The sequence below is a fragment of the Bombus vosnesenskii genome, unplaced genomic scaffold, assembly GCF_011952255.1.
Source record: "Bombus vosnesenskii isolate JDL3184/JDL3185 unplaced genomic scaffold, Bvos_JDL3184-5_v1.1 scf7180000016261, whole genome shotgun sequence".
In the NCBI taxonomy this organism is placed as follows: domain Eukaryota; kingdom Metazoa; phylum Arthropoda; class Insecta; order Hymenoptera; family Apidae; genus Bombus; species Bombus vosnesenskii.
In genome coordinates, this window is record NW_022884330.1 from 2,853,837 (window position 1) to 2,879,664 (window position 25,828).

The window sequence follows — 25,828 nt, forward strand, 5'->3', positions numbered from 1 at the left end:
GCTGGCAATGTCTCGTCGATAGCGTTAAAACGTCGTCTAATAAAAACACAGTAAACGCTTCGACGTATGGCTTCGATCGGATATCGCGTTGCAAATACTTTTTAGAAAGGGTCGTGCTGAGAGAAGAATTCTGCGAGTTTCATCCGGAGAGAGAAGGAAATGCTCACACAGACTCGATAGATACAAGCGCAAAGAAATGGAAGAGGGGAAACCAAGAGGATTTCCTTCCATTAGGTGGCGGCAGTATGGAAAATGAACATTTTTGTTCAAGATAGGGTATCTTCAAATATCGTCTTTTGAAAACCAACACGTTTATCTCTATAGTCTTGGAAGACGAATTCTACGAAATTTTAGGAGAAATTTGTTTTCTCATCTTCGAGTCGGTACACAGTGATTCATCGTGTAAATACGTATCTACTGGCAGTAACTTCCTTTCACGTAAATCTACTATTTTCAGATTTCTGATATGTTTTTTTCAAATATTGACAAATATTTCGCGCTACCACCGCGCGCGATTAATATCGCTGACAAGTTACGCATTGTAGCGACAAGTTATAGACTCTTTACTCTTCGCAAGTTTATTATTTTGCGTCGCGCAGAATAATTGGCCAATTAGCAATTTGTAAAATTTGCATTTAAAGTTCCGTTCGCTTCGTTGCCAGACTTGTTATTATAATACAAAGGAATTTATTAATATCAATAGCTTGTGACTATTCTATCTACTAACAAATGAAAATTGTGATTCGTAAAGTTTCGCTAATAATTATCAGGACAGTGCGAAAGGGCCAGACCTCGTTAATACTAATGCAACTATCGATGGCAACTATATCACGGTAATTAATCGTTAAACATTAAAGTAATCGTTAATTACAAGCTTCGTTAAACCACTGTCAGTACTACTCATTTTATTCGATGTATTTTAATTTAGCAGTTCCTATATTATGCCAACTATTCGAGGTGATTATTTAAAATCAGGCGCCAACCGATTACGGTGACTAATTAGCGGACTAATTGCACTTTAGCTGTGTGTCGAAGGAAACATGAAAATTGAAACGCGTTCATCGATCACTGTTCGAGCAGCAGATCGACGCGTACGAAAACGATAAAAATGTTAGCTGTACGTGGACGAAAGATGCGAGTTCTGTTAACGATATGATAGCAGCGAGTGATATGATAAAACGTTGTCGATACATCATGAAACGTTATTACGCGGATAGATGTTCTTATAAATCATAATCATCTTGTGTCTACCGATGGGATCACCGATCCCATGAAATGTAATACGAAATAGTAATCGTTTAAGTCAGCCACTCAATTAGCGGTAATTAGCCTCGAGAGTCGTTAGAATTCTTTCACATTAGCCTGCGGCCAATCTCTCGAACTTATTGTAATTAGTTACTAGACCTTCGGTACCAAAACAATTAGAAAACAAACAAAACGATAGGCGGCGATAATAAAGATCAGGTTGATATTAAAATAAATATTATCAATTAAATGAAGAATATCTCCTGATAAAAAGGCATAATTTCGTAGCAGTAGACTGTAACGGTATAATATTATGTTACACCCCGCAATATTAATATTATCGTTAAGCTCTACAAAGAGTTGAAGAGGACACCTGAAAAATGTATCAAATATTGTTCGATTATACATATACAGCAGCAACAACGATTTATCCGTAAATATGATAACAAAGACGGAATAAAAAATCGAAAGTTCGTAGTGGATTCGTGTGCGCTATTTAGCAACTATGTAACATGAACGATCTAATACGAACTTCCTTCTTTCGACGCTGTAACGCTTCCATTCTTTGTCGTTTAAATGGATACGAGGACTGTCCTATTGAAACGAGCCGCATACTGCAAACTATGAACATACAGACGATAGAAGTGACTCTATATATACGTATATAAATAGAGTTCCATTCGAATGCCATTCGGTAAACTCTTTTGGCACTAACGAGGTCGATAAAGCGATATGCCAACGTGTTCTACATGGACATCAACGACGTTGTGATTGCCAAGCGCGTATTAATTGACTGAGACCGTGTAGAAATAAGTACGGTGAAACGAAAGTGAACGCGTCAAACGCTTTTTAACATCCGCACGAGTTAAAAAGATTTCTGAATATGTGACGCGTCCTAAACAGTGACTACAACCGTCGGCTATAAATTGAAAGATAATAATTAATAAATAAGAATAATAATTTTTATAATAATCCTTATAAAAGTTATTTCTTTATTTAACTTGTATTCGAGGAGGGAACACTTCAGGTGGCCCTCAGACGTGCGATATATATATATATATATCGTAAATATTTCAAGATTCTCATCATCGTAGTACGTATAAGGGACACGTGCTACTCATACGAAAATAATTTTGAAAATCTTTTCGTCTGAATATTCGAACTTCTTGTGTGTGCGAATATATCTCTTCTTAGAAGCCACTCCCTAACTCATACTCTTTCCTTATTTGATTTCTTCGTTGATGCTAAAATGATGGCTGCACAAGTTTGCTTCTTACTCGACATCGTTGCACGAACGAGTTGTATCGTCGATAAATATCGAACGTATGAGAAAAATTGTGATTTGTCGGTAAATATTGACGGTACGTATTGTCAATATCGTCAATATTTATTGACAAGCCGCAACGATATTGAGAATCTTGAAATATTGACGATATTATTGATGAGGTCTGAAAGTACCCTTAAAGGTCAACCGCTAATAACGAAGCAAAGGAAAAGAACGTCAGTGTTCGCTCGTGCTAAACAAATGATTGTTATATCATTCTCCTATTTACATTACAGTGGACGTTAAGAGTAATTTATTTTCAGTATGTTGAGTAATTTGTCGCTGGCGGAAAATGGAAAACGAGAAAGTATTCAACCCGTAGCTATACTTAAAATTCTGCTCACTGTTTGTTTCGATTTTATTCATGAAACGCTGACTTTTTTATGCACATAATATATTGTGCAAGCCTAAAAATGAAACAATACAAGAAACGTTGTTGAATAATTCGACAGAAAAATCGCGCGTCTTTTAACGCCCGACAAAAACAGGAAAAAAGAAATAGCCGTATATAATTAATACACACGTTTACTAAAGGCTGTTTGAAAAATATTCGTATCAATGCAGTTGAAAGGATGAGGGTGAACCACTGCTGAATGCAGCAGATTACGATCAACGTATCGGAATGTATGTCACGCATTCACGCATATAGAACGCGTAATCATTATCGGGAGCATGAACGTATGCATTCGTAGCCTTGATTTAACCTTCCATTTATGACCGTGTATTTTTATCGCTTGTTTTCTCCCGAGGCTGCTGTTCCCTTTCATCGGGATCACCGTAACAAGTCGCAATTTATAAATATTTCATAAGTAACGAAGATACGAAAAAGAAAGAAAAAGGAAAAAAAAAGGCAAGAAAGAATGTAGTGACTTACTAACCGAGTAATATGAATAAAGCAGTGACCGCCCACACGAAACGATTATGTATAATGTAACGAAACGTTCGATTTGCAAATACACTTTGAGAAGCGAACACCAAAAGTAAGACGCTCGTTCTACAGATTGAAGAAAGAAATAATACGAATGTTAAAAATCGCCAAAGAAGAGTTACCAAAGTACTTAGAAGGGAGGATGAAGTGGAAGGACAGAAAAACATTAGCAAGACCAAAGCGAGGGAATACTGGAAAGAAGAGGGAGAAAGAAGACTCAGACTATGTAAAAGGAAAGAAGAAGACCCTCGGGTAATAGAAGAATGCGAAATAATGGGAGGACCAAGGGACAGAAGAGAGGGAAGACTGGAGGAGGACTAAGAGAGCTAAAAGCAATAATAGAGAAGAGAAGGGCAATACAAGATAGGGAGAAACGATAAGAAGGAAGCACAGCAAGGAGGTAAAAGCCCAAAATAGTTTTTAGTTTTTAGAGATAGCAATAATTAAGGGAGTGCGATATAATAGAGTGGATAAGAGGGGAGATAGATATATAAGAAGCGAAATAGGTAAAAGAGATGTAAAACCGAAAGCTCGTCCAAAGCCGAAAGGCACGAACTAAGCAATAATAAATAAAAATAAAAATAATACGAATGTTTGAAACATCGTTGGACAACGCGATCCGATCGTACATGAGTCTTATACTGATGTAACAGAAATCGATAGATATATCATGTACGAATTGTTACTTTTAGCACAGCTTAAGGACGAACAACTAGTTCGTTGAATCGATGCCTTTAATGAAATATAACCGAGCGAATCATTATGATTGCCAACGTTCTCGAAGAATCGAGTCAATAATCCATATCGAGGCTAACAGTAAGAACGTCGCTTATCTCGGTTGGTAGAAATTATCTCGTGAATTGTTTGACTCAGACTTACTTGCAGCTCCTGCTCGCAGACGATAAACGTACACAGTGGCGTCTGTGACGATGCTCGTTAATATTAATCATGACATTAACTACCTCGTTTCTTCTCGCTATGCTTTAATTAAACTTATTAAAACAACATTCTCTCTTTAATGATCATTTCCAACTTTTCTTTCGCCATCTTCGCATTTATATTCTTTGCATTTCTATTAAAATTGTATATATATATACACATATATATGTCGGAGAAGAGTCAGGAACAGGGTTGTGGGCGTTTGATAGACCTCCCTTGGAGTTGGCCATCGTTGTGCTATAACGAAGATACGGCCTGGTACTACGAGTATCAACACTACCGATTCGACAATCAACAGCGGTGGTTGGACACTTGCGATGCTAGTGACGTTGGTCTTAGGTTCGATAACGAATCCGCGGTCAACGGGATGATAGATATACTTGCTCTAACTGAAACGTGTAATACTCACAGATCGTAAGGCGCTATTCTCTTCGTCGATGAGATCGCAAGGAAGAATGAATTTTCGTCCCAATGATGCCACAGAGGAAAACTATGATGGGGCGTGTCCAAAGGACACGAGATCATCGGATTCGTCGAGTGTAGCCCTCGTTCCGAAAGTAAGGGAAATTGACGTCGCTGTCAATTGGTCAATTTGGGACAAAGACTGCCTGTCCGCTTGAAAAATCTTAATTACCAAAAAAAATTCACATCACAGACAAAACAAAACAAAGCAACTCAAGGACAAACTCAAGAAATTCTATTGGCTCACTGGCCGACGCTCCAACCTAAGCACACAGAACAAAATTAGCCTCTACAAGACCGTAATAAAACCTGTCTGGACCTACGGAATCCAACTATGGGGAACAGAAAGTAACTCCAACATTGAAATACTTCAACGCTTCCAATCGAAAACGCTAAGATCCCTAATTGATGCACCTTGGTATGTAACCAATGAAACAATACACTGCGACCTCAAGATACCCACAGTCAAAGAGGAAATAGCAAAATATAGCGACAGATATAGCAAAAGAGTCAACAAACACCGAAACCCCCTAATCACTGGACTAATTGATACGACGGACCAGATTCGCAGGCTGAAGAAGCACTACCCGCTAGACCTAAACGCCAGATTCAATTAGTTATCTAAATTAAGTAATATTTACTTATTTATAATACTTATAAATTATACTTATCTATAATAAGTATTAACTTATTATAAATAATCGGCCATGTCACTGCGCCACGCCAGAAAAATTACTGAAAATTCTCAACGCGAGAATTGATTGTAATTTTAATAAATAAATAAAAAAAAAAGTACCTCTATGGGTATTTCTTTTAACGAGGGTCATACTATCAAGTATGAGCCCAAGTTTATTATCACAAATCGTAAACGAGTACAATCGGGCAGAATGACGGCAAATCGTTTAATTACAACTGTAAACTTTAATTACAATTTTACGGATTTTCCCGAATTTCCAGAAGGAAGGCTCCGGTGTCCTTTCATCTCCGACATATATATATGTATGTTTCTACAGAAGTATAGGTATCCCCATAAAAGAAGCAAGAAAAAACAACAATAGAGAACGTCGACGTTTATCGAAGATAAGTAGGAGGAGACGCGATAGATAGAACGCATCGATTGAGTGATCTGTATGTGATGTTACGCATTTAAAGAAGGGAAAGAATGGCGCCACAGGACGATGAGCTTCCGTTGAGAGAAGCCCGAGAGTGTGGTTCGACAGCACACATTTTCTCAAGACGATTCTTCTATCTAGAAGCAAACGAATACATATGATACATGCGTGAGTCGAGCCCTAAGTCGATCACCTTTCAGGTTGTACGTCCGATTTAAAGTGCAACGAACTCGAAACTGTCGGCGAACCACGGCACAAACAGCAAAACTATATTTTATGTAACGTTAACTCTTTTCTTGCATAATTAATTTCTCCGATGATTTTTCTAACAGCCCCGATTTTAAAAGAAAAACCAAATCGTCGATTAAGCGGTTAAAACTTCTTGCCTTACCAACACGCGGATACGTTTTAGCGTGCGATAGATTCTAGTTACATAAATTTTTCATTTCATATTACGAAAGTGATATTTTAGAAAATTTTATCTAACATTTAACTACGCGACGCTGTCTATTTGTTGTACCGTTTCCTTTTGCTTGTCATGTCTTTATACTCGCAGTAAGTATTATTTAAAATTCTTGTAGATACCGCTTTCGGAATATAAAGTGGAAAATCTATCTGGCCGGAAACTTTTACATACCACGGTATATCATTGTCTCTACTGTATCTCGGTTTCTGCAGTGAAAGAGAATAAATTATAGTAGCAAATAGATCGAAATGGAACAGCACGGCGTAGAGCTTAACATAAAAGAGAAAGCTCTTATAGTTTAGTAAGAAACTTGCTGTCGTTGAAGAAAGATTAACGCGTACAATATGTACACATACAGAGCGTTTGCGTTATTAGTTGACAGCATTTTTCTCGTAAACGATAAATAGGAAAACATAAACGATAAGGAAAAAGATGAATGATTCGGAGCGAACTATATATTTACGATAGTATTTTTTTCGATAATACAAAATTCCATGTGCATTTTGCGGTTGCAGTATCTTTTTTAAATAAAAAATGGGAACCTTTCGTTCTTTTAACCATACATCGAATAATCGCGAATACGTAACTCGCTTTGAACCACTCGTCTTTTCCTCTTTCGCTTTTTACCTCGTACACTCGTCTCTCGATTCACGCGGTAATTTTTATGCACGATCTTAATTTACGCGACCGGAAAATATATTTTCCTGCAAATTTGAATAGTAACAGGTGTATACAGTAATTTAACAATAACAGTATAATGCAGTAGCAATTAACATTGACGATGGAAGCGATGTCGAACTTCCGAATATTTCAAGCGACGAAGATGATACGTTTTTTTTTTTATTTATTTATTTAAATTTTACAATTTGGCCAGTAGGACATTTGGTAAAATATTATAGCGGTATACTAATATAACATATGGGTGGCTACCTCCAGCGGGGTATCATCATCGTTGATGATACGTTTGTGCCGATTAAGAAGAAAGAGTTGATCGTTTCGAATTACAATAGCGATATTGACATCGAATAAAATTTACTTCTGTTCTCTGAAACGTCGTTATCTTTTCTATTAAGCTATTTGAGATAAATAGGTTATTTCCAAAACTTTTACTGCCAATTTTATTTCTCGCGTACTGCCAGACTCTATTTACGCGATTTTCATTCGCGTGAAACGAATCCACGTGGAACGGACACCTCGTGTAAATCGAGGAACGAGTTTACTTATCGTTTACCAGTAAAACGCTGGCAGCTAGCATGCTGTACGCGTTTAGGAGATTGTTGACATGATTTGCACAAATACCTACCGCTACAAGATACGGTTAGTTGTGATGTAACGTGTCGATCGAGGTAGACTTTGTTCGCAGTTTTCTCATACCATTTTCTCATACCATTACGTTGAATCAATTCTTTTCTGTCCAACCAAAAATTACGTACTACGTATAATAGAAACAGCGACAAGTATCTATCCTGTACTCGTAGTATCATCGAACATTTTTCTAATTACCCAGCGAGCGATCTATCGATTTAGTTTGTATTTAATTATGCATGAAACGGGGCCAACGTCGAAGTACGTAGTCACAACAAACGTAACGCGCTCGTGGGATTGCGACAGGGACGATTAAGTCCGATACTTAACACCACACTTATCCACAATGTGTTTGACCTATTATTTGTACTGGTATATTGAGGCGACGAGTGTGCAAGACATGGTCCAATTAAGTATAATCAGCAGGGTCATCCGCAAAAGGAAGACTCAATGACCGTATAAAATGGGGTACGTGGGTGTTTCACTCGGATGCTGCACCCTCCTCGAAATTTCTCCTTGGCCGTGCGTGCCATCCACTTTACTAGTTCTCTCGTTTTCTTTTTTTTTTTTTTATTTATTTATTAAAATTAAAATCAATTCTCGCGTTGAGAATTTTCAGTAATTTTCCTGGCGTGGCGCAGTGACATGACTGATTATTTATAATAATAATACTTATTATAGATAAGTATAATTTATAAGTAAGTATTATAAATAAGTAAATATTACTTAATTTAGATAACTGATTGAATCTGGCGTTTAGGTCTAGCGGGTAGTACCTCTTCAGCCTGCGAATCTGGTCCGTCGTATCAAGTAGTCCAGTGATTAGGGGGTTTCTCTTCTCTCGTTAACACTAGCGTTTGTTTCTGCTACGTCGCGCTATCTTTCAATTTATCTAACAGCGAGTGTTTCTTTTTGATTTTCCCTGACCGTATTCCCAACGTTATACTTCCTAGTTTAAACCTTGAACTATGTCAAAGAGTCGGAAGAGTTGCGAGTCTCCGAATTTCGAAATCTACCGGGTGTGCTATATCATCTTCGTAGAGAAAGATCATTCGTGCGCGATTCGACGCGACAAAAGCTTAGCAGACGTTCAACGACGGAGGAAGAAGCGAGACAAGCGTACGAACGAATGCCCGGAGGTAGCGGCATGCGGCGAAGGTATAGATTTACCGAAGGAAGCAGCTTAAAAGACCGTCTGTTGCGGGTATTCGTAACGTTCGTTGCACCGATCGCCGGGGAACACGATATAGGATTATGTCGTGTTACAGGCGTATTGAACGCGATATACGTCGCAGAAACCGGATACGTGTGGCCGCGTGTACGCATCTTCGTGTTCGCTTCGTGAATACGTTGTTACGCTACTTGTTCTTTGCGCTGCCAATGGCGAAAAAAGACGATAAGACGCACACGTGCTGCCCGGTACTCTCAGCTCTCGGTATTCTCCAGTCTTCCTTCTTCTCTCTCTTTCTCTCCTTCGTTTTTTTACTTTTTATTTCCAACTGAATACACGTAATGGCTCGCAAAAGTATTTGAACACCTATGGAAACTTCTTGCCATTATGTTATGCGTGTTACGCAAGACATCTTGAAATTTGGTTAATATCGTAATGACACTTGACTGCGATCAGGTGTATTGGTATTTGAAACGAATCTGAAGATATACAGGGTGGTTGGTAACTCATGGTACAAGCGGAGAGGGGGTGATTCTACGCGAAAAAAGAAGTCGAAAATATGGAATAAAAATTTAAAAATTTAAAATTTGAAAATTTAAAATTTGAAAATTTAAAAATTTAAAAATTAAAAAATTTAAAATTTGAAAATTTAAAATTTGAAAATTTAAAAATTTAAAATTTGAAAACTTAAAATTTGAAAATTTAAAAATTTAAAAATTTAAAAATTTAAAATTTGAAAATTTAAAATTTGAAAATTTAAAATTTGAAAATTTAAAAATTTGAAAATTTAAAAATTTAAAAATTTAAAAATTTAAAATTTAAAATTTGAAAATTTAAAAATTTGAAAACTTAAAATTTGAAAATTTAAAAATTTAAAAATTCAAAATTTGAAAATTTAAAATTTAAAAATTTAAAATTTGAAATTTGAAAATTTGAAAATTTAAAAATTTAAAAATTTAAAAATTTAAAATTTAAAATTTGAAAATTTAAAAATTTAAAAATTTAAAAATTTAAAAATTTAAAATTTGAAAACTTAAAATTTGAAAATTTAAAAATTTTAAATTTGAAAATTTAAAATTTAAAAATTTAAAATTTTAAATTTGAAAATTTAAAAATTTGAAAATTTAAAATTTGAAAATTTAAAAATTTTAAAAATTAAAAAAATAACGTCAATCGAGACAACGATCTACAGTGAGATCCGTTACAACGAGACGCGATAAAGTGCACGCGTACCGAGCGAAAATTCAAAGTCGATTTTCTCGAAAACAAAGCCTCGAACGAAAAATTTGTATTCTATATTTTCGACTTCTTTTTTCGCGTAGAATCACCCCCTCTCCGCTTGTACCACCAGTTACCAACCACCCTGTATATATAGGGATAGTTGAGGATATTCACTAGAAACATAAGTGTATTACGCAGAGATGAGCAAAAGTATTTGAACAGTTAGTGTTAATAATGTTAGTAAACCGTATAGTTGGAACGAGGAATCATACAATGGCTCGCGAAAGTGTCTCGACGCTTACAGAGATTACTCATGAATATATTATTCGCGTGGAAGAGAAGATTTAGAAATTCTATTAACGCTACAGTGAAACAATTATTACGATGATGGTATCGAGCAAATTGAACATATTATAAGTTACAAGATGTTATAAGATATTTATCGCAAGCGTATTGCACTTCGCAGAGATACTTTCACCGAGGTATTCGAACAGTTTTCATTTGATTCTTCATTGTATTAATAAGTTAATTAGACATTGTATTAAGTATTAATAAGTTACAATACTTATAGCCACGTCTTTCATGCTAATTATATGTTCGCTGTAAATGACCTGTAACACGTATGTAATATTTATAATTTTCGTTTCAGATTTTATCAGCGTAATCAGGAGAGCCGTGTATCGTTACAGCGCAGATAAAGTTTCAGTAACAGGTAAAGCGTACTCATATTCGCAAGCGTTTTCCGCGATAAGAGTTCAAATACTTTCGCGCGTCACTGCGTATCTCTTCACGTTTGAATCCATTTTTTCCCTCCGTCGATAGCAGTTTTAAGTTCTAGCCCGTGATTCGCACTCGTTCGAACGTTGCATGTTCGATAAAAGATAGGGAAAACATTCTGCAATTATAGCCGACATCTGCAAATTCTCCCCGCATTCCGCAAATCATCAACTATCTCTGTGGTTAATTAAAACGGCAGATAAGAAATAATTATTTATTGTTGAAGTGGTCACCACTTGTAAGAAAACTCTACATCTGGTCTTTTTCTTTTTTTTTTCTTTCTCAACGCGAGAATTGATTGTAATTTTAATAAATAAAATAAAAAAAAAAATCTGGTCTTTTTAGTTTTCTCAAGCACCGAAGCCATCGACAGCGCGTAGACAAAAGACTGCGACGAAGTCAGACCATAAACAGTAGACAGGCGACGTTGGCTTCGGGGTTTTCAGTTATTGGGTGACACAGCTAGCGTGCGGATCTGGACCAGCTCAAATTGTATTCTTACTTATAATTACACTTCTATTTAAATATATTTTCTGCCTTACAATTTATCCGCGCGTTTTCTCTGTTTACACATCGAATAACTTCAACAGGTCATGGGCCCAGAGCTGTAAATTGCAAGGCAGCAACGTGAAGCGGATAAATTGTTAAAGTGTTGCGCTTAGTAAAGTAAGGGATAGTGCTAAAATGGAGTCAGCAAGTGCGAAGATCGAGATGTTACGTGGCGAAGAAAATTGGCTCCAGTGGCGTTTTGTTATGCGTATCCACTTTTGGAGGAAGATGACGACCTGATCAACGTGTGTGAAGGGAATCTGTGACATCCAGGTAACAGCGCGGAGAAAGAAATCGCTCGTGAAAGATTTTTGAAGGCAGATCGGTTAGCGAGAAAATTAATCGTGACTTCAGTAGGAGGGAAACCGTTGGATCTTCTTTTATGTTGCACAACGGCATATGAAATGTGGAAAAGGTTGAATACAGTATATGACATGAAGTCGAATGAGAATCTAAATATGTTCCAGAAGCAGTTCTTCGATTTTAAATGGGAAGAATCTGTAAATCTGTAAATCATCAACTATCTCTGTGGTTAATTAAAACGGCAGATAAAAAATAACTCTTTATTGTTGAAGTGGTCACCACTTGTAAGAAAACTCTACATCTGCTCTTTTTAGTTTTCTCAAGCACCGAAGCCATCGACAGCGCGTAGACAAAAGACTGCGACGAAGTCAGACCATAAAGGCGACTTTGGCTTCGGGGTTTTCAGTTATTAGGTGACACAGCTAGCGTGCGGATCTGGACCAGCTCAAATTGTATTCTTACTTATAATTACACTTCTATTTAAATATATTTTCTGCCTTACAATTTATCCACGAGTTTTCTCTGTTTATACATCGAATAACCTCAACATTTATAATTCCACTGAATACAGTTTTTGGAGATATTTGGTCCCAAACGTTCTACGATTCTGATAATCAGACCGCGGTTTCCTTGTGTGCACTTCTAGGAAATCTGAAACTGCAACAATGCGCAGAATGGCACGTAACGTAGAAATAAAAATGGAAAAATATATAAAATATTCAAACTACGGTACTACTTATCATAACTAGATTGCAAATACGATTAATACGATTAAACAAATGGAACGTAAATTAGAAATTTTCTACTGAATATTAGGAGAAGTACGCTTACTTTCGACGTATTATTCTACCATAAATTTCCCATAATAGCGTAAACATTCCCAGATAATATTTTGCGAGTAAAATGATTCTTCCATTGGATTCCATTTTTTTAATTATATCCGTAAAAATAGGAATTTGCATAATTATCCGCAATCCGACTGGTAACGATAATTCCAATTTTAACATGTTCCAGGTGTGCCTAAAATTCGTCGAAGAGATGTTCTCCAAGTTCCCAGCACCATACGAACGTCTCTCATACCAAAGCGTAGTTCTCAAACAGTACGTATAACGTCGATACAATATCGAAAAACTTAAATACTGACGATAATATCGACCTGTCTGAATGCTCAGTAAAGATCGCTCTTAAAAGTTACGCCAAACGCGACAGGCACGAAACAAAGTCGAAACAGGAAATTTATTATTTCAGATGGGTTTCTCCGAATGTGATGGCACGCAGCCAAACGGGTGCAAAGGACGTTTACGTTTGGCAGGAGTAACAAAAGGAAGAAACATATCCTGCTAAAAGCCATAATTTAACCAGGTAGTAGCGCACAGACAAACGAGCAAGCAGGCTCGAAAATACGTACAATTTCATACACTTGTCCGATAAAAAAACGTTTAATCTGATTTGCGTATCGTTCTATCGCGCAATCATAGAAACGTTTCGTTAGAGAACTAACGCTATAAAAATTCTTGTTCAGGCAAGAAATCGTTGCTGTTGGCAGTTTGAAAATGCAAATTGTCGTGCAAGTGTTCGATTTTTTGCACACCTTTGACCGCTGCGTTGCAACGTGTCGATTCGTTGCGTCCATCTTTTTCCAACCTCTCGCAAAATGTACTGCGATTGCGCAATGTGTACGAACTGCGAAAAGAAGTTCTTACGACGCATGCGCGTACTTTTGCGCGCGTGAGGAATTAATTATGAACAAATTATAAATCGTTCATTGAAATTGAAAGAAGTTAACAAGCGTTCGAACTGCGCTTGTTTATGCCTAATAAGTAGTTTAGTCTGAATATTTTATGCGTTGTATGCTCGCATATTGCGTGTTGTCTATAGGTTTTTACGCTTATAAATTTTTCATAAATGCAATAAACACTCGGGATAATCGTCTGTTTAAACATCTATCGATAAGAATTTATTCGCGATCTAATAAATTCAGTTATCGCATTGCGATACTTAAAAGTGGAACGTTTTTCTATAGAATGAATATAAAGTAGGCTCGAACAGATAAGGTAAATGCTTGAACAGATTTAACAAGAATAGGAAATGGCTTTTTGCTCGATATGCAATACGAAAATATTGATGATACGTATGGTAGGGGCGTTATATACAGGGTGGTTGGTAACTGGTGGTACAAGCGGAAAGGGGGTGATTCTACGCGAAAAAGAAGTCGAAAATATAGAATAAAAATTTTTTTTTTTTTACTTTTTCCATCGAGACAACGATCCACAGTGAGATTCGTTATAACGTACCGTACGCGTACCGAGCGAAAATTCAAAGTCGATTTTCTCGAAAACAAAGCCTCAAATGAAAAATTTTTATTCCATATTTTCGACTTCTTTTTTCGCGTAGAATCACCCCCTTTTCGCTTGTACCACCAATTGCCAACCACCCTGTATATAAACAAATTAATTCTACGCATTGATTCCTGCTTGAAATTTGTTTTTTTTTTTTTTTGTTTAATGAATATTACAATATCGCTCGAGCGAATAATACAGCGAAATATGGGGTCCGATGTATTGTCACGAGGTCAAAATGTTTTCTATTTTTAGTTGGAACGTGACGCAAATAACGCAAGCGTCGATCCGAAGAACTAATTCGAGAGGAACGTTGAACTTTCCGTGCTGTAAGAAATCTAACAGCAGATATGATTCACGGATAATTTATCTAATATCTGTGTGTGTTATAATTGTGCAAACGTTACAATGAAAATGCAAACGAGTATTGTGAACTCCCGCGATCGGCCAAGATAGGGAACATTTCTAGCAAAACAACGTATTATGCATGAAATTAGGGAAGCACCAAAATTATTTTGCGGCAAAGTTATCGTTACTGAATTATTTTTTTCTTCTTTTTTTTTTTAACAATGACAAACATTAATCGTATTTACGATTCGATCGGAATATGAAGAATTCAACGATATAAATTAACTGAAATAGATTAGAGAATGGAAGCTTGCATCAAATGCAGCGTTGATCCTCTGTCAAATACTTAAAAATTAAACACACTGTCAGGCCACAAATATTTACATCCAAATTTCACGTCGAGGTTCGATTACACGGTTAGAACAAACTTCAACGAAATGTTTATTTTGCCAAGTAATCTGCGCTTTCGTGGAATACCATTGAAAATACAAACCGCGAGAAAGTACAACGGTTAGGCTGTAAAAACGTGCAAATATCGCGTGTATCGTGTGAGAGTTGGTGGTGCGATAATTTCGTATCGCTCAGGTTTATGTAAACATATCTCTGATGAAGTATCATTGATAAGTGAGGTAAACATTCAGCACGAGAATACGAGCAAGTGGTATGAAAACATCGTAAATGCATATCGTATGTTTGAAATGCTACGTAAATATGATTTGGCATTAAGTAAGAATATATCACGGAGGGATATATAATGGAATATATCGCGGAAGAATAATACTAGCCGTAAAACTGTATCATACTTAGACACGTATGTTTACCAAAACGTATGGAAAATTGTGAAAGCAATTTTAAAATAACAACTCGACTCTTCGGTCGAATCACGCTCTTTCGAAACCGTTTAAAAACTCGCGGAAACCTTCGGGATACGCTGTAGTAGAACCGTGGAACAACAGTATATAACTCTGCCACTGTCGCTGAATTGTTTCTTTAACCTTGAAACGAACGTGGTGCATTGGTGCGTGCAGCCAATCGGGACAAAAATCAAAAGAGCGAGAGGAGACGAAGCTTGGAAAGCGCAATCCCGCTTTTCCTCCGCTGAGAGGATCGCTCGCGTTTCGCAGTCCTTTGTGCCGCTAATTTCGACTTGTTTCACGCGAGCGCCCACTCTCGTCACGCCTTCTCTACCGCTTCGTTCCGATCGAGGACCGAGTCGTCGATTGTCGCCGTGAAGACCACTCGAAACGAGCTATACACACTGCTACCGGCACTCGTACAAGCACCCTTTTTGTTCGAAACGAGAGTTCCGAGAAGGGGCCTTCGAGAATCGGGCCACAGGAAAAAATAATGGAATCGATGGGGCAATCGCGCTAACCAATACCATCGCCATGCGATCGTGTATCACAAACGTGTGAACCTATACGATTCTTGGTGCTTTACGAAATAGATTCGTCACGATTCTCGGCTCTCTATCTCGTGTAATTCCCTCCTTCGTTAAAACGTTCTATCTTCTGTTTTTTTAACATCTTTTTTTTTTTAATTTCAAGATACATGGAAATATTTAAAGTTTCTGTAATCCATTATCGGTAGATATAATATAGCGTAATATAATATCGGATATGAAGCCCTTATCGAAAGGTAATTTTCCGATCCCTGCAAAATGTATACGCTATATCCAAGTAATCTTGCCAATGGATGATTAATGTAAGAACGGAACATTTCCTACGATTTGGTTGACATTTACTCAAATCGATATCTAAAGGTTAACCTACGTATATATTGACTGTAGCGTACAGTCGTATTACAATCACGCATTGCGGTTTCATTCTTTCATTGAACTTTCCTACTGCTAACAATAAGGAGTACGAAGCCTTAACTTTGTTCGAACGAGGCCGCCGCGTTAGTTGCATCCTGGAAGCCCAACATCAACTGCTCAAATATTCCTGCAATTTTTTACTCTCATGCTCGTTAGTCGAGCGATCTGAAACGCTTTACCAATGTAAACTGGCTGCTTCATTTGACTTGAAACGTGCTCCCAAGTTTGTAGTAAAATCGAGTTGGTTCCTTGATTTGAAAGGAATTCAATTATTATTTTTTTTTTTTATATTACTATGTAACGGAAGTAGATTGTTTATAAAACTAGTATGAATTATCTTCGTGGTATATTGAGACTGAATTGTAAGGTAATCAACTTCGTTTATTGTTACATAACGAAAATAAATTATTCATGACAGTAGTTAAACAGTGATTAACTCACAACACGCTGGTTACAGAATAGTCTATTGATTCTTTCAAGGACTTTTTCATACTTGCAATTTTACCGAGCGAGAGTTTAACGTAAACGAGATCAAACAGCTAATGGCATTTTAATGCGTTATTCGATAACAGAGAAAAAGAAAATAACGCGTTGATTCATGCTTGCAGCTACGACTTTACGTATAGGATATGAATATATCTAGGAACGGTAACGAAACAAGTGAGAGGAAAGGAAGTAAATGAAACACAGAGTGAGATAAGTCCTTGGCCATCTGTTGCGTAATAGTTATGCGCATTAAATGTTGCGTGGCAAAATTTGCAACAATTAACTCGTATATGAAGAATATTATGTTTCTCGATATAACCAAATGAAGTACGTTGCCAAAATTAATGACGCGTAAAAATATAAACTTACAAAATTGCTCGTACAGAAAAATCGTATTCGCATTCTACGCAGAAATATTTTTTATATGTCTATTGCGTCATTTATTAGCAAATATTATCTTTTCTGCGTAATTTCAATAATTATAATAATTATAACCTATCGGACATTTCTCTGTTGAACATTGCTAGGTTAATAAGTATATCGCTGGCGTATTTAAAATGTTCCGCAAAAATTGTACGGCAATGTCGATTTGTATGCAAAAGAAATGATGGTAAACGAAAATGAAAATTATATTGCTGACGTATTTAAAATATTAATACGTCTATCTTAAAAGTAGTGTAGCAATGTTCAACTGTAGTAGAAAAAAAGAATGGGTGAAACCTGCGCATACGTAAATAATACGTATGGATGATACGTAACGGCAATTGGCCGTTAAAATTAATTAAAACGGCAAGAAGAGAGACTCGATTTAAATAGATTAAACGTTAAATAAAAATAAAATACGGTATCTCCGTTACATCGCACTAACGGAGTAATAAACAAAATGAAATATGCCACACAACGTTTCACCATGGCGCGCGTAGATAAAACAGTGGTGGCCCTGTGGCCATTGTGGCAGGTTCGCATGAGCAGCGACATTCCACAAAATTCTGAACAGAATCGACTGTGCGGGAGAAATCTAAAGAGACACAACGAACCTTGATAACCTTTCGATCTGTCATTTCAGAAATTTCAACCATCGTCCAATCCGTGCACGGAAAAAGATTACGACGCACGTGTTTTTTTTTTAATTTTTTTTCTCCTTCTCTCCCTGACTCGCTTTTTCTTCGACGCAACAGCAAGGTTAGAAAACTTAACTTCTCTGTTAAACGTGAATGACTACATCTAATTATTATTACTATTACTATTATTATTATTATTAGACTGCGCGCAAGTTTATGTAAATTAATATTTTTATGATTACAATTAAAGGACTAGAGCCTAAGCAGCTGCTAAAAGACCGCGTTACTTTCAATATTTTCTATACTTTTATATCGTTCTAGATATTTTTTCGCCGTTAAACTTCCTATAAATGTATAAATGTCCATAGATGAATTATTATTGTTAAATCTAAAACTTGGTTCCGCCTCTCAAATATCTTGTCATGTCGTGGAAGTTTTCATGAAGCGTTCTGCATTGCACGTATATTATACGTTACTGTTACAATAGAAAATTACAAAGCACTTAGCGAAAAATTCCGCGAAACCATAGAAGTAATTTTGTTTTCCTAATAGTAAGCGAGATAAACGTGTATGTATAACGAGAAAGGTTAACGACTCCAAAAAAATTGCCGTCACGATCGATAGAACGAACGGGATCGAATAACATAAACAAGACAAAACAAAGCATATTACTGGTTGTCGTCGATCGCGTTATCGTTTCAAGCAGACTTCCATCAATTGCAGAAATCCTTCTAATTAATATACATATAGAAATAGATATTTCCTTTTATCTATTGTATGTCAAGGCTATGTAATTACATAATTGCAACGATAACATATCACCGCATTGCAATCTTGCTAATGAGGATGGTATTAATCATCAGATTCTCAGATACGAACAAGCAAGAAGTTGTCGAATGAAAAGAGAGAAAGGGGAATTTATTTAAGAATGAAGGAGGATATTTTTTTTGTAAAAAAATAATGGATTAATCGCTTCTTAAGTAAGAGTAAAAATATGTATAATTAACGAATGCGGTTAGACTCGACGAACGAGAGTTTCGTTACCACGACCGAAACCATGTAACAGAAAGGACGAAGACGAGGGAAGTTGTTTCTTTAAAGGGGACAGTCACGCTACAAGTGAAATTGCGTAGTAGCACGCGTAGGAAGAACCGTACGTCCGTTTTCTCGTTCGTACCATCGACGAGAAGAAATGTTTCTTTCCTCTTTCTCTCTTTTTCTCAATTGTTCTTCTTATCTGGTTCCTGAGGTAGATAATCTGCGAAGCGTCTTTCCTAGCTACGAAGCGATTTCTTTTCCCGACCGTGGAGAAACATCCTCTCTTTCTCGGCTCGCACACGAGAAAGAGAAGAAAGCATAGGTGCAACAAGTTGAAAAGACTCACTGAACTCGCTGTCCGCGATGCCCGAACCAGGATGCTCGAGCACACAGAAGGCCAGGAACAGGATGTAGAGCCATCGTCGAGGAGCTTCGTCACAGCCACGGTTAAAACACCACCGTTCACACGCCATATTTACGAAGCTGCTAAACTCTCCTGCGCTACACGAATATAAATCCGTGCGCTTCGTGTCCCGTCTGCCTCCCGCGGTCGACCAGACGATGACGGAAGGATGATCAGAGGGAGGGGGTATGGGGAAACGATAGAGATGAAACGAGAAACGAGAGATAAGGACGGAAACACCCCGATAAATGAAATGTCGGATGGGAGGTAAACCGATGCTAGAAAAGGAAACCGGGTGAAAAGTTTGGGAAATTGTAATCGACGAAACAATTTGGGCTAGGTTTAATCGGTCGTCTTACCGATGTATAAACGTTCACCGCGATAGTCACAAATGTCATCGAAAACACGATTTTCTACAACGGGTGACTATTTGAACATGAACGTGCGGGTTTATACGACGATTTATATGTTTCATTCACGAGCAGGGACGAACTGTACGCGAGAAGACGAGACAGGGAGCCGAGCACTTGATTTCACGTTCCACGACACGTCTTTAAACCGGTACCAGACGGATGAGAACGACAACGACGATCGCTTGTGGCAGGAACGGCATGTTGGCACTCACTGACTTACCGCGGCATTCTTCATACGCTCCCCAGCTAGAGTATCCGTTACATTATCTAGATAATGAATCTACAGTTCAGATAATCAAGCGATAGGAACCAATCAAGTCGTCGCTAGCTTTGCCCGATATATCTATTGGAGAAACTTTCGATTTTTTATTGATTTGTTAAAACTTTTGTTAAATAAGGATTTCTTTTATAACACCGACAAAGGATTCAATATTGGTGATTAAAAGGAAATAATAAAACATACCAATATTTTACCTCAATTTCTCTTATTCGATAAAAGTGAAAAGTTCATTTTTTAAATTGTATTTGAATTATTATCAAAATGTTTTAAAAAAGGGGAAAAATTATATTTATATTATTCATGTCGGCAATAAAGATCTCTATAGTCTCCAAAGATGATAATAATGGAGTTTATTCAAACAAAATTTAGCATTTACTGAATAAAATTTTTAATTTATCATCTTCAATTATTAGGAATTATTAATTTTCTAAGAACTTTTCTATGTTAGAGAGACAGGTATTTGATAAAGAAGATGGAAGTAATTCAGAATCATATGTTATGTCAGAAATGTGGGAATCACAAGGAGAAATAGGGAGAATTTTCCCCAATTTCATTTGACTTAAACATGGATCTGTTGTCAAACCGCTGTTTACTGTTTGATGTTGATTAAATATAGCCTGCATGAAATAATTGAAGAAAATAGTATTAACACATAAAAGGTTAATTTTTGAAAAGAAAAGCAAAGATAGTAAGAAAACATAGCATTGAAAACTTAATTCAAGTATATCATGTTTACCGTAACCATTATTTTATCTTGGAATGTCCTATGACAATGCGAATCACCTGAGATAGATGGGAACTTTAAAGCTAAATTAATTTGTCGTATTTGTTCATACTTTTTCTTTATCCTATATGATCTATCTGTCGTTCTATACATATAATCTATTTCATCAAATGCATCTAATGCTAAAATAAGCTTAGAATTACGGATCCTTGCATATTCGTCTTTTTCTTCTATGTCTTCCTCTTTTTCTATAGATTGTATTATTCTGGCCTGTCTCTCTTTTGTCATTTTACCCCACAAAAGATAACGTTGAGTCATCAAAAAAAGTGCTTGACCATCCATACCAAGAGGAGTAATGCCAACTTGCTCAAAATATTTAGCAACTTCTATCCATACTTGACCTAATTTCAATGTAAAATATAATTCTATGGTAGATATCGTAATCTGAAAAGATATTAAACAATACAAATTACATCAAATGTTAAGTACAAGATGAAATTCAGTAAATATTTTTGTACGACTTACTCTGTCTTCCATTGAAAGATTAGCATGTAATTTTTTATAATGTTCCTTGGCCATTTCATACTTTTCATTATCTCTTTCAATTATTTTGCAAATACTAAATATTTTTGATCTAACTGAACCAATCATGTCAATTATTGCTGGACTATTATCTCTAGCTAATTTTATGCAGTAAGTATTTAACCACTGCTTCTTACTCATTTGGGGTAATTTCACGTCTAACAGATAGTAAACAGTGTATTCAAGTTTTTATAAAAATATTAGTAATTAAAATTATTCTTATTATTTGCCTTTTACAGTGCCATCCACATTTCTTTTAACTTCAATCCGTATTTCTTCTTCTCTCCATATTTTTGCTAGTAAAGACATTAACCCTGTCCTTTTATCAGTAGCCCTCCATGTACATAAAAATGGCCCACAAAAAAAATTGTCGCACATGTCGGTAAAAACAGCAAGAAATAAGCAACGAGAACAATATGGAACAATTTCAATAAGATCAAGGATAATATACACACCACCATATCGAATAAATTTTTCAAGACTTTTAGGAGACCATATTATGCATTCCCAAATATACGAGCCTATTGCTAGTAAAAGACTAATAAAATTTTTTACATGATAATATTTATGTATTCTCATTTTGTTGTTAAATACATGTATATTACCGTTGATCCAGTTGGAATTCACTACCTTTCTGATAAATACAACGAAATAATAGTTTCATGATGAATGTAATACTATAATCTCCATATATATCATGGTAAAATTTTTGTTTTCTCATGAGTCTTTCAACTGATATTAATGCCAGTGTTAAAACCTTTTGCTCCTTTTCTTTGAGTTTTTCAAATTTCAAAATATACTTAATAAGTTCTTTAGTCCATAGAAAAGGGAAAATTATATATTGTAGAATTGAAAAGTGACAAAATTTTGTCAATATAATGTATAGATAAAAAACTAACTAATTAATGATGATATAATTCCATATTCTCGGAAGTATTCTAATAAATATTTATTATTACTTAGAATAATTATGCAAATTGTTTTTATACAATTCATTACTATTTTGATATCAAATTTTGTATTTAAACACCATTCTAGCATTACACATAATCTGTAAAATATTAAGGATTATTTTACATCATAAGAACAAAGAGAAATGTATATTTATCTATTTTGACTACCTAATACCACCACCATATTCTATGAATTGTTCTGGCATTTTTGGTGCCAATATAGATAAAGCATTTACAGCATGAATCCATAAATCCCAAAATTGAGATGTGTTCCAAGTAACTTTTGTTCCCTCAATATCTGGATTAACAATTTGAAGTACAGTTTGCATCAGTTTTCTCTTTATCATTAACTATTGTAGATAACATTAACATTAACATTAAAATGTTTCTTACAATTAAAAAAAGAGAGAAAGAGAGAAAGTAATTACAAAAATACAAGCATCAACTTCTGCTAAATGTGTAACAATTAATAATAAAGTTTTTTCAAAATGCAAATCATCAGTAGTTCTACCAAATTTTATCACTTTTGAAAATATTGTAGTAGACCCAAATTCAATTCCAATTAAGTATTTAATAACAGCATCAGCTATACCGCTACTAACAAGGTTCCAAGAAGGTAAGGTAATTGAAATTATAAGAATAATCATAGCAATTTCATTTCTAATCTTGGCACTAAACTTTCTATATTGGCTATAACATATCTGTCGCTTGAAAGCATAACATAGGCCCCTGTACAATATAAATTAATTTCATAATTAATGCAATATATTATTTCATACTCCTAAATATATTACCATAAAACACAATGAGTTGGTTTCAAATTTTCCCTTAAATTTGTTGGCATATTATTAGAAAAAATAATAGATTTCATCAAGCTCCAGAGAGTATTCATTATCAAAAGAGTTGTTTCATCACTATATTCTTCCCCATCTAACAATAAGTCAGGAGGCCGTGTACATTGTAATTGAATTGCATAAGGAAGATCCATTCTTATAAATATAACATTGAGTATATTAGCTTCCAGCATTCTATAACCTTTATTTAATATTATAAAAATATAATAAAAAATATAGTTCTTTAAATATTTACTAGACCTTCCAATTAAAATATTGATTTCACAGTACGTACAACATTTATGAGAGATGGATGAAAGTAAGAAAACTAGTTCTAAAATTTTTGGATACATTCTTAGAAAAGAAGCTTGCAACAATTCAGTCACAGTTAATGGTAACCTTGAGTTTTCCATAGCTTTACGACAATGTTCAACTTTTATTGTAGGAACATTTCTCACTTGTTCTTTTAATAACAAAGAATCAAGAGCTCTATGAATTTTTAATGTTTGCTGCTTTGTAGGTAAGACTACAAGAAGATGTCCTAGCAATGTAAAATATTGTTCCATTATATCAATATGAATTACACTTTCAGACAGCTTTTCTAATATGGGTGGTACATTACAAAGCTCTAACATTCTATCAAGATGTAGCTCATATTCTTTAACCATTTTAACATTTTCACCCAAAAACTTTAATACTTTTATTACCAATGGTAAATCTTTAACTTTCTGAGAATTTGTAAGGAAATTCCTCTCATTGGTAATCAAATAGTTAATATACTAAAATTATGCTTGTTAAAGGATACGTAACCATCATCTCCTACTTTATCAAGATAATCATATAAAAGTCTGCATATGCGAACTATGCTATCACTTGTTATAGGATCAGATATGAGTTTGTCCAATTTTTGTAAAATACAATTAGTATCCAGTTTTAATTGTTCGTAGAAATCTAATATTTCTTTTGATAATTTGTCAGTTTTAGGACAAAGGTGGGTAACATATTTTGGACAATAAAATTCTTTCCAAACATCCTTAACTTCCAATTTATTAAGATCATGTATTGCAGTTTTATTTTCCTCCATATGTTGCTATTTTTTTTGTACAATATGTTTGTCATAGATACAATATAAAACTGTTGAGCCGTTTAATGCAAAAGTGGTATAAGTCAGTCTTTCACCTTTTTAGTTAAACATTAATCTTGAAAGCATAACCCTCGTTCAAACATAAATAAGTATATCTGTATTAGTTTCACAGTGGATTGCAAAATAAGTAAGAATCGCCTAGTTGACCCTTTAGAGAATCTTTGCTTTATCTCATCGTCTCATTACAAAGTAATCAACTTTTTTAACTTACACTACTATTGTATTAAATGATTCATTTGTACACATATAGTAAATTTTACATTATTTTAAAAATAATATACATAGAAAACGCTAAAAAAAAAAGGTAGGTAAACAAATTCTTACCTTCTGTAACTACAAGTACCACATAAATTTCATGAAAAATTCAAATAACCGCAATGTTATTCTGGAGTTTACAACACAATATTTACGCAGACGAAACATACACATATATAAGTACAAGCGAACACTCGAACTAATGGCGCCCTCTGATACAATATATTTAGAACATCTAGATGGCGTTCTCGTCAAATGAACCGCCGACTCAGTGTGCTTTAATTCGATTCGAATATTGTCAAAAATATATGATTCATCGCATTTGATTCCATACATATTTATGTTAAGTATTATAAACTATCAAAGAAGAAAGTAAAGATACAGTAACGTATATATTTAGAGTTCATTATCTTGAAAAATATCACTTGTAAAAGTCGTTCGTGTTAAGATAGTCACATACATGCGCGTTTAAATGTTTATGTGTCTCGTGCACGTGCAAGAGAGAGTTTGCAGCAGTCGCCGACGCTGTCGACAGTAGCAAGGTGTGTGCTTGTGCCTTTTACCTAAATCTTCCATCGCATCTAACAAATTTCATTTTCAACATTTAAAAAGCGTTTATATCAATAGAGAAGATACTTACAGGTTAGTAACTACAGGAATGACGAACTTCCAAGCTATATCTACCTATAGTTTTACGAAATTAGAAAGTACACGCTTCTTACAACTATTTATGATACCGTATATTTCATATTTTCAATTCGTTGCCAGTAAAAACTGAAAATCAAAATTCACTTCTTGTTAACTGCAATTCTAATATGGTTACTTTACAGTATCACATCAAGGTGCTATAAAGTTAACATAACACTAGAAAAATGATCAAAACAGTTACAAAATCTCAGGTATTTAACAGTAACAAAATGATATATTCCAGATATCGGTTTCAAAAGATATTTGCATTTAGCAATCGATATCTACTATCTCGTCTAATGCAATAGACTTAGTTTCCTATTGCGTTGTCACTAGGCAGCAGATTTTTATGCAAATTCATATTTCTCAGAATATATTTAAGAGTTAGGTGGAAAATTGTTTTATCTACTAATAATTCATTATAGGAGTCATTACACTTTTGATATTTTATACGTCTTTTCTATGCAATTTTGCACACCCAAATTTCTCATAAATGCATAAAAATCCGCGATTTAGTTACCACTTTGATATCCATTCGCTTTCGATTTCAGTTTGGCGAGAGTTCAGTTCGATAAAAAGGAAATTCCTATATTTGCAGCGAATCGGAAAGTGAATTGACAATTTTGAAGGAAGGAGAAAAAGAGCTCTGCGTGAGGAAAAAAAG

The 25,828-nt window shown here is 35.2% G+C and overlaps 2 protein-coding genes across 2 annotated transcripts in view; both read right to left on the reverse strand.

The window, feature by feature from the left end:
* The window catches only part of LOC117241789 (plexin domain-containing protein 2), a 46,472-nt gene extending 26,547 nt beyond the window's left edge, over nucleotides 1-19,925 (reverse strand). The window contains exon 1 of the mRNA XM_033507904.1: nucleotides 19,237-19,925. Within this exon, the coding sequence (XP_033363795.1) occupies nucleotides 19,237-19,363 (127 nt within the window). The 5' untranslated portion in view covers nucleotides 19,364-19,925. The remainder of the gene's footprint in view (nucleotides 1-19,236) is intronic.
* Nucleotides 19,926-20,306: 381 nt separating this feature from the next.
* LOC117241792 (cilia- and flagella-associated protein 69-like) lies at nucleotides 20,307-25,551 on the reverse strand. Its single transcript, XM_033507910.1, has 12 exons — nucleotides 24,547-25,551; nucleotides 23,884-24,168; nucleotides 23,374-23,806; nucleotides 23,040-23,280; nucleotides 22,674-22,974; nucleotides 22,414-22,595; nucleotides 22,192-22,343; nucleotides 21,898-22,102; nucleotides 21,523-21,830; nucleotides 21,236-21,450; nucleotides 20,723-21,154; nucleotides 20,307-20,603 (listed from the first exon to the last, which is right to left on the reverse strand). Exons 2-12 carry the CDS (start codon nucleotides 24,160-24,162, stop codon nucleotides 20,406-20,408), a joined length of 2,946 nt encoding a protein of 981 aa, XP_033363801.1. The 5' UTR covers nucleotides 24,163-24,168; nucleotides 24,547-25,551; the 3' UTR covers nucleotides 20,307-20,405.
* Between the last annotated feature and the right edge of the window lie 277 nt (nucleotides 25,552-25,828).

Bases quoted from the DNA above. Each gene is read 5' to 3' on its own strand.
- LOC117241792 (XM_033507910.1), bottom strand. From the start codon at position 24,162: ATGGAGGAAAATAAAACTGCAATACATGATCTTAATAAATTGGAAGTT. The intron at 22,344-22,413 runs GTAGTCAAAATA...AATATTTTACAG, and splicing joins GAATATGGTGGTGGTATTAG to ATTATGTGTAATGCTAGAAT. The intron at 21,451-21,522 runs GCAAATAATAAG...ACTATCTGTTAG, and splicing joins TGTGGATGGCACTGTAAAAG to ACGTGAAATTACCCCAAATG.